Source organism: Penaeus vannamei, unplaced genomic scaffold, assembly GCF_042767895.1.
Source record: "Penaeus vannamei isolate JL-2024 unplaced genomic scaffold, ASM4276789v1 unanchor457, whole genome shotgun sequence".
Classification (NCBI taxonomy): Eukaryota; Metazoa; Arthropoda; class Malacostraca; order Decapoda; family Penaeidae; genus Penaeus; species Penaeus vannamei.
In genome coordinates this window covers 15,001-25,000 of record NW_027213461.1, presented here as the reverse complement: position 1 = coordinate 25,000, position 10,000 = coordinate 15,001, and the positions used below count along the sequence as shown (strand labels likewise).

The 10,000-nt window shown below is 46.7% G+C and overlaps 1 protein-coding gene across 1 annotated transcript; it reads right to left on the bottom strand.

Annotated features, from left to right (window-relative positions):
* Positions 1–2,395: 2,395 nt before the first annotated feature.
* LOC138861006 (uncharacterized) lies at positions 2,396–2,799 on the bottom strand (the record flags this gene model as incomplete). The annotated part of the gene is made up of 1 exon (XM_070119644.1): positions 2,396–2,799. A coding segment is annotated over exon 1 (404 nt), but the record flags the coding sequence as incomplete, so codon positions are not given.
* Positions 2,800–10,000: the final 7,201 nt, after the last annotated feature.

The window sequence follows — 10,000 nt, the reverse complement described above, 5'->3', positions numbered from 1 at the left end:
TTTGTTCCTTACTTGTTTACCACGCGCTCCGGCAGACATCAACAACACCTCTCCTCGCTTTCTCGCTCGCGCTCCATTTGTCTGTCTGTCTGTCTGTCTCTGCGTGTGGGTTGGTTTGTGCTTGTTGCTTTGGCTTTGTTTTTTTTTGAGTGTCTGGTTGGTTGATTGGTGTTGTTTTTTTCTGGTTGTTTTCTATTCTTTCTTTCTTTTTCTATTTCTTTATTTCTTTGTCTCTTTCTTTATTTCTTTGTCTCTCTTTCTTTATTTCTTTGTCTCTCTCTCTCCCTCTCTCTGCCTATCTATCTATCTATCTATCTATCTATCTCTTTCTCTCTTTTTTTTATCTCTTTCTCTCTCTTTCTTTCTTTCTGTGTGTGTGTGTGTGTCTACCTCTCGATATATTTCTGTCTTTATCTCTCTCTTCCTCCACCCCCTTCCCACTTTCTCTCCTCCCTCCTAGTTCTCTACCTCTCACACCCCCAAAACCCCTTCCCCCTTCTCCCCCCCTTTTCTAACCTTCCCCTCTCCCTCCATCCCCACCAACCCCACCACCTTCTCACCCTCACCTAAAACCCACTTCCCCCATTCTCATCCTTCCCTTTATCTAACCTTCCCCCTCTCTCCCTCCATCCCCACCAACCCCACCACCTCCACCACCTTCCACCCCCACCTCCCCCTCCCTCCCCTCCCCACCCAAACTCCTCCCCTTCCCTCTTCCCTCTTCCTTCTTCCCTCCTCCCTCTTCCCCTTCCCTCCCCTCCCTTCCCTCCTCCCCACCCATGCCCCTTCCCTCTGTCCCTCTTCCCTCTTCCCTCTTTGCCCCTTCCCTCCTCACTCCCCCGCCCTCCCCTTCCCTCCTCCCCGCCCCCTCTTTCACCCCCACCTTCTCCGCAACCCCAGCCCGACCCCATGTTTACGTAGAGGAGCAGAAGTCCTAGAAAAACAGCCTTCCCTCCCACCGAAATTCCCCTTCTCCACTGCGCTCTTGTTCTTGTATTTGCCGCAGCGTCTTCACAGCACCTCCTGCTCTCCCCTCCCCCACCCCTCTTCCCAACGTACTCCGTCCCTCTCTTCCCCCTCTCCGTCCCTCTCTTCCCCCCCCTCCGTCTCTCTCCCTCTTCTCCCTCCTCCTCCCCTACCCCCCTCTCTCTTCCCTCTTCCCCCTCTCTCTCTCCCTTCCCTACCCTCCTCTTCCCTACCCCCCTCTCTCCCTCTTCCCTCTCCCCCTCTCTCTCCTCTTCTCCCTCCCTACACCTCTCTCCCCCACTGCCACCACCCTCTTCTCCCTCCTCCCCCCCCCTCCCCCGGTCTTGGGAGAAACGACGGGATGCCAATTCGCACATCTGATTTATTGTTGTTTGTTCTGCTTGTTTTTTGTTGTTGTTTTTGTTTTTGTTTTGTTGTTTGTGGTGGTGGCTGAAGGTGGTTTGAATAATGGTGTTTGTGTTATTGCTTTTATTGTATTTGTTATTGTTATTTTATTATTATTGGTGTTATCATTATTATTTATCTATTAAGTTTATTATTATTATTAATGATTATAGTTATGTTATTATTCCAATTATTATTGCTGTTATATAGTTATCACTATCATTCTCATCACCATTATTGTTATTATTATTATTATTATTATTATTATTATTATTATTATTATTATTATTATTATTATTATTACTATTATTTTAGTATTATCGTTACTATTGTTGTTTTTTCATTCTTATTATTATTATCATTACCCATATTATTGTTAGTCATTATTATTATTATTGCTGTTATTATTATTATTATTATTATTATTATTATTATTATTATTATTATATTTATGACTATTATTATATTTATGACTATTATTATTGTTATTATTATTGTTATTATCATTATTATTATTATTATTATTATTATTATTATTATTATTATTATTATTATTATTATTATTATTATTATTATTATGACTATTACTACTATCATTATTGTTATTCTTATTATCATTATTAGTAGTAGTAGTAGCCGTAGTGAGTGTGTGTGTGTGTGGATGTGGATGTGTGTACGTATTTATGTATGTAATGTATGTATGTATATATATACACATATATATACATACATATGTATATGCATATATATGTATATATGTCCCTATACAATGTAAACATACGCACTTATGTATACGTGTGTATAACCACGCGTGTGCATAATACGCGTGCGTGTGTGCGTGTGCGTGTGTGCACCTTTCCTCGGGGCGTTGAGAGCGAAAAGCGCTTAGTGTTCTTTGATGCTTGCTTTGATGTGTGCTAATGAGTCGGTCGAGAGCAAAATATCTTGAAACTTCCGAGAAGAGAAAAAAAAATACCAGTAGATCAACGATTAAGTAAACAACGAAGTTTGAAAAAAGGGAGACTGTGAATTGATGGATTTTCTAAAGGAGTTTGGAGACGTCGTGGGAGGAGAGAGAGAGAAGAAGGATGATGGTGGTGGTGGTGGTGATGGCGGCGGCGGGGATGGTGGTGGTGGTGATGGCGGCGGCGGGATGGTGGTGGTGGTGATGGCGGCGGCGGGGATGGTGGTGGTGGTGATGGCGGCGGCAGGGATCAGGTGGTAATTAGTGGTGGTGGTGATGATAAGAAGACGTGCGGGTATGGTCGTTGGTGGTGGTGATGGCGGCGGCGGGATGGTGATGGTGGTGATGGCGGGGATAGTGATCAGGGGAGCAGGGATGGTGATGGTGATGGTGAAAATGGTGGGTATGGTAACAAAGGTCAAGTATGATGCAGTGTTCGAGATGTCAACTTTATACATACACATGCAGTATACATACATGCATACGTACATGCCTACATACATTCATTCATATATACATACATTCATACATACATACATACATACATACATACATACATACATACATACATACATACATACATACGTGCATGCATTCACGTCTAACAAACATTCTCATACACATATAAACCTCTAAACATATACACGTATATATATATATATATATATATATATATATATATATATATATATATATATATATATATGTATATATATACTTGTATACATTCACACTTACAACACTCCCACCCCTCCCTCCCCTCCCCTCCCCTCACTCCCCGTACCACAGGAGAGCTCCCCATCCCCGCCTACCCCCCAAGCCCTCATGCTCACCCCCCCCCACAGCCCAGCGCTCTCTCACCCCTACGACCTCCACGCGAAGTGAACGACCAAGAGAGTCCTGACCGCCCCCCCTCCCCCTCCCCTGTATCCACTTTCTTCCCCCTCCCTCCCTCCCTCCCCCACCCCTTCTTTTCTCCGGCGACCTTTGGGGGAAAGAAGGAACTTCTCTTGTTCCTTTTTGTTCTTTTTCTTCTCCCCGTTTATTTCGTCTTTTCCCCCTTCTTCCTCCTCCTTCATTTCATTTTTCATCTTTCTTCTCTTCCTTCCTCCTCCTCCTCCACTTTTGCGTTTTTTCCTCCTCTTTTTCCACCTTCTCTTCTTCTTTCTCCTCCTCCTCCTCCTCACTCCTCTTCTTTCTCCTCCTCCTCTTCTTCTTTCTCCTCTTCCTCCACCTCCCATCCCTCGAAAACAAATGAAAAAAGACGACATTTCCGCCTGACTTATTTATTCTCCTTTATTATATCTAGTTCTTTCCTCCCCCTTCCCCTCCCCCTCCCCCCCTTCCTATTAACATTGCGTAAGTGCCACGTCCAGCCAAGAGCGACGACATCCCGCCCAAACGGCTCAGAATCGGGCGCAGATTAAACCTCCTTCCCCGGCGGGCGTCGCTCTCCGGCCGCGTCCAATAACCCGTCCGGATCAGCGGGTCGCGGCCATAAACACCATAACAAAATAACTCGGAGAACCGGCCCGGAAAGTGTATTGTCGAGGAAAATTCTCGAAGCTGCCTCTCGGGAGTTGCGTCGGCATTCTCGCCGCGGTGTTACCAGGGCGGTGAGCCTCGACGCCCAGGAACGCTCCGGACGCCCTCGCCCGTAAGGCACACCCTCGCACGCCAACGCCAGTTCGCTGCCATCCTTCGGGGCGGCCGCGTCATAGCACACTCCTGCGCCGCATCGAGATATAATTGACTATCTGTACGTGCCTTGGGAGGAACTCTTGTTTACCCGCGTGTGGCTCCTGAATCCCCAGGTTATCAAAGGGAACAGGTGAAGCCGCGCGCCGCGATCTCGACACCTTTCTATTTGCGGCTTGTTACTAGGCATCCATTTTTCTCTCTCTCTTGTCTTTCTCTTTCTCTCTCTGGCTGTGCGTCTGTCGCTCTCTCTTTTCTGTCTCTTTCTCTCTGCCTAACTATCTATTTATCTATTTGTATATTCATGGCTGCCTGTCTGTCACTCTCTCTTTTCTGTCTTTTTCTCTGCCTATCTGTCTTTTTATCTATCTGTATGTTCATCTATCTATCTATTTATCTTTTTTTCTTTCCCCTTCGCTTCTCTCCCCTGGTGGTGAATGCATTTCTTTCTCTCGTATGCGTGGCGAGATTGTAGAGAGTAAATTTTAAGATAGTTACAGTTTGATTTGTCTTTTGTGTGTGCGCGCGCTCTCACACAGCCGCACACACACGCACACACAGATCCCAAACTGCCTTTGGTTTAGAATTTCCTTCGGAGAAACTCAGACAAAAGGTCTGAAATCCTGATGGGGAAGTTTTTTTCTCTCTCTCTTTTTTTCCTTTTTTGTCAAAAATTACCAAAAAAGGAAAGAAAAAAACGAAGTGGAAGAAAAGAGAGTGACAGATTGACTTACATTTAACAGCGTTTTCCTGTCCACGAAATTGTGAAATCCAAAGCTCCAGAAAAAAAACGTTTATCCAAAAAAGAAAGAAAAAAGAAAACGTTTCGGAAAGCGTTGCCAAGCCGGCCTCAACACCTGTGCTAAGGCGGAGCACAAGCGACAATCCGTCAGCATCTGGACATTCTGCACCGATCGAGAGAGAGAGAGAGAGAGAAAAAAGAAAGAAAGAAAAAAAAAGAAAACACAATAAGAAGATCTCTCTTGCACGCCCGAGTAGCGTGGCCGCCTCGCTCCACCTGCCTTCACTGATTGACCCTGGCGACAAAACGGCCTCTCTTCACCCGGCCCAAACTTTCGCGTTTCTCCGTTTGGCGAGATGCGTGGGCGTGCGGGCGTCCTCCGTGGCCCGCCTCATCCTGGACGAATGACAGATCTCGGGAACGGTACCCCGACGGCCGAATCGCGGCGCCGAAGGGGAATCCCGCCGATCGCGAACTTAAGACCCGCGAAATGACATGCGGCGTGTCAACAGAGTTAGGGAGTAGCGTAAAGCTTGACCGTTCATTCATAAGATTGTCTTCCTGACGCCTCCCGCCCGGCCGCTGCGTGCCCAGGGCGCCGTAACTACTGACAAACACAATAAAGCCTCGCCAACTTTGTCCCCGGGTGAAAACCTGTATTTTTGTCCATGCTTCTTGTTCTACGGTGAACTTTAGGGAGGCGGCGAGGTCTTTAAGGTAAAGTTATTTGAACGGTTCTGAGGGATGGGTATGGATTTTTCACTGATGGGCGAGGAGGGAAGGAGGGACGGATGGAGGAGGCGAGAGGAGGAGAGACGAAGGGAGGAGGAGACAGAGAGAAAGACTGAAAGGAGAGAAGGAGATTATAACAGAGGTATGCAAGGTGTTAATTGGCTACGTTCTCCGTCTCGTCAAACAACAAATAAACAGAAAAAAACGCTAAGGAGAGGAAGAGGAAGTGAAACGCGGCGCCAAGTGTCCGTAGAGTAAACCGGAACTGTCAATCATTTTTTCCCGAACGTATTCCATGAATAGCATCACTCTTTTCCTCTTTCTCTGTCTCTCTGTCGCTGTCTTTCTCTCTCTCTCTCTCTCTCTCTCTCTCTCTCTCTCTCTCTCTCTCTCTCTCTCTCTCTCTCTCTCTCTCTCTCTCTCTCTCTTTCTCTTTCTCTCTCTCTCTCTCTCTCTCTCTTTCTTTCTCTCTCTCTCTTTCTCTCTCTCTCTCTCTCTCTCTCTCTCCTTCTCTCTTTCTTTCTCTCTCTCTCTCTCTCTCTCTCTCTCTCTCTCTCTCTCTCTCTCTCTCTCTCTCTCTCTCTCTCTCTCTCTCTCTCTCTCTCTCTCTCTCTCTCTCTCTACACACACTCTCTCTTTTTTCTCTCTTTTTCTCTCTGTTTTTCTCTCTCTCTTTCTCTCCCCCCCTCTCTCGATTTTTTTTTCTTTTCTTTTTTTTTTGGAAATATCTTCATCAGTTCCATCTCATTCTGCCAATGATTACTCCCAATTTACATCATCACAGCCAACGACTGGATTATTATTGGCAAGTGCGCGAACTGTATATCTTTTTTTCCCTCTCTCTCTCCACTAATTAAACCGCAGAGTGATAAGCGATGATATGAATCCACTCAACAACACCATTCGGAGAGATAATTACCTATTTAGCATATGATCATCATAATGACAGTTGTGAAATACGTGGCCAATCAATGGCATTATCTGCGTGTGGTTGGCGGTCCGTGTCTTCGGTCTGCCGTTCTCTCTCTCTCTCTCTCTCGTCTGTTTATCTGTCTATCTGTCTGTGTATTTGTTGGTTTCTTTCTATATCTTTCTTTTTATCTTTCTCTTTTTTTTTGTCTCTCTCTCGCTCTTGCTGTCTGTTTCATTTTCTCTCTTTCTCTCTCTTTTTCATCTCTCTCTCTCTCTCTCTCTTTCTCTCTCTCTCTCTCTCTCTCTCTCTCTCTCTCTCTCTCTCTCTCTCTCTCTCTCTCTCTCTCTCTCTCTCTCTCCCTCCCTCTCTCCTTCTCTCCGCTGCAAGTGTGTGTGTGTTTGTGCGTGTGTGTGTGTTTGTGTGTGTGTGTGTGTGTGTGTGTGTGTGTGTGTGTGTGTGTGTGTGTGTGTGTGTGTGTGTTGATTTGTTTGAATATACGTTTCACTGTATGCGTATTTTTATGTAAATGCTTCTCTGAATGTTGGCGTGTGTATGTGTCAAAAGTAAGATCTGTTGCCATAAACACATGTCGTACATATACAAATACGTACTTAGGTGGTTTTACACACGCATCAACATACACAGTTGCAAATATTCTCAATACACATTGGACAGTAAATAAATATTCAAACGCATTTTCGTAAATACTGTATATATACGTGTTCACACATTCAGTATTTTTTGCATATTTGTTTTCCCAATTTGATGCCCTCATGTAAAAGTATGCTTAAAATAACCCAAAGCACTATGTAACGGATAAAATAAACAAATAGATAAATAAACATATGCTGTGTTATTTTTCTTTTCATATTTCATGCATCAATTACCAGCAATCATAATAATAAATGTATTTATACGTACATGTTTTCTTTATCATTTTTTTTTCTCTTGTCTCTTTTCCCTCCCTTTCGCCTTTTTTTTCCCCGCCCTTTTGCCCGCTTTTTTTTGCGCGTGTGTGTCGATTTCGCATTTATTATTCTACGTACCTTTGCTCCTGGCCTTCTCCCTTGACGAGAGGAATTGACAGCAAATGAACCGCAGAAATATTAACGCTGTAATTGACATTTAGAAGTGTCTGAATGTTACGGTGTGTGTCGCTCACTCCCACCCTCCTCCCCTTCTTCTCTCCTCCCCTCCTCCCCTCCGCCCCTTCTTCCCTTCTTCCCTCCTCCTCTTCACCCTCCTTCCCTCACCCTTCCTCCTCTACTTCCTTCTTTCCAGCTCCCCTTTCGCTTGCCCCTCTCCTCTCCCTTCTACCCCTTCTTCTCTCCCTTGTACGCCTCTTCCTCCTCCTTTTCCTCCTCCTCTTACTCCTTCACTTATTCTCGTCCTTTCTCCCCCCTCCTCCCCCCGTCACCTACACTTGCTACCTTCCACTGACCTCTCCACCTCCCCTTTACTCCTTCCTCAACATCCCCCTCCCCCTCTACAAGTCCGCTTTCACAATTCCTCCTAATCCATCTCCTATTCCCCTTCCTCTTCCACCTACACTTTCCCCTCCCTTTCCCTCCTCTTCTCCCCCCTCCTCTACACCCTTCTCTTCCTTCTCCACTTCCTCCTCTTCCTTTCTCCACTTCCACCTCCTCTCCTCCTCTTCTTCCGCCTACTCCTCCCCCTCCTCTTCCACCTCCCCCCCCCCAACCCTCTCCTGTGTGGCATTCTTTGTTACGATAAAATCAAATATTGAAAAAAAAAATGGTGGGGCATTCGTGGTATTATACAAATTTTGTGGTATTGATATTGGATAAGGAGGGTGTGAAGGATAATAATGGGAAAATAAAACATGGAGAAGGAGAAAAAGGGAGGAAGGGGGGAAAAGGTAATAGGAGGAGAGGATAAGAAGGGAGGAAGAGGGAGGTGCTTGGATAAAGAGGAGGTGAGATGGGGGAAAAAAATAATAATAATAAGGCAAAAGAAAGAATGGAGAAGAGGGAGAAAGCCAAAGAGATACAACTGGAGATGAGGTTAAGAAGGAAGGAAAATGAAGAGGAAGAGGAAAGATGCTGCATAAGGAAGTTGATATAGAAAAAAAGTGACTAAAGAAGGGGAGATAAAGATAGGATTACAAGAAAGAATACAATGAAGGAAAAAAGCAACTAAAGAGGATGTAATAGGAGAAGAAGAGGAATAAAAGAAGAGAGGGAATTGGGGAGGAGGGAGAAGAGGAAAGAGGCCGGGGGATTGATAAGGGCGTCGCCACCATGTTAAATATTCAGACCGTAATTAGAGGCCGCCGGCAACCATCCGTCTGCGCGCCCATCTTCGAAAACTTATTCACACGATGCCGGTTTTTTTTTTATGTTTCTCTTTTTTTTCCCGAAGGAGGAAAGATGGGTATAGGTGGAGGAGAGTCGGGGTGGGAGGGGGAGAGGGGGAAGAAGAGGGTGAGGTGGGGGAGGAGAGTCGGGTGGAAGGGGGAAGGAAGAGGGGAGGGGAAGATGAGGAGGAAGGGGGGGAAGATGGGAAGGAGGAAGAGGAAGAGGGTTAGGGGGAAGGGAGGTGGAGGAGGAGGGGGAAGAGGAAGAGGGGAGTGGAGGAGGAAGAGGAGAAGGAGGTGGAGGAGGAAGAGGAGAAAGAGGAAAAAACTCCTAAACCCCTCACCCCCACTCAATTCCTCCCCCCTACCCCCCCCCCCACCTCCTCCCCATTCAGCCCATGTCCACCCAACCCCATCAACCTCGCAACCCCACCAGATGCCCCGAATAGCCTATCCTCAGAACCGCACTTTTTTCACACGTTCTAACACGTTTCTTCCTTCTTTCTTCCTTTTTTTGTCTTGTTTTCATTTACGTTCATCCATTGCAATCGCCTCCTCAGCTGCCGTTAGCGCCTCCCGTGTAGCCTCAGCCGCTGGTTACACTGCCCCCTACAAGCTCCGGTGTCGCCCGTGATGCCAACGCTACCCATGCCATGCCTCATCTCTTACGCTGCCCAGTGCCTCCGCCCACGCCACCTCCACCTCCATCCTTTACCTCCACCTCCGCCTCCACTTCCACCCTTACTAATCCGACCTCCACCCTTACCACGTCCACTTTTACTAACTCCACCTTCACCCTTATCACCTCCACCTCCACCCTTCCTAACTCAACCTCCACCTGCCCCTTACTAACTCCATCCCCAACTCCACCACTCTTACTACCTCCACCTCCACCCTTACCACCCCCACCTCCACCTCCCGCCCCCTTACCCCCTCCTCCGTCACCCTTACTAACGGCATCCCCAACTTCCACCCTTACCACCTCCACCTCCACCCTTCCTAACCCACCTCCCCTTACCAACCTCCACCTCCATCCTCCCCCTTACCACTCCACCTCCACCCTTACTAACTCCACCCACCTACCACCTCCACCTCCCCCCTACCATTATTACCTCCAACCTCCACCCTTCCCTAACTCCACCTCCCCCTTGCCACCTCCACCCCCACCCTTCCTACCTCCACCTCTACCCATACCACTCCACCTCCCCCTTACCACCTCTACCTCCACCTCCACCCTTACCACCTCCACCTCCACCCTTACCA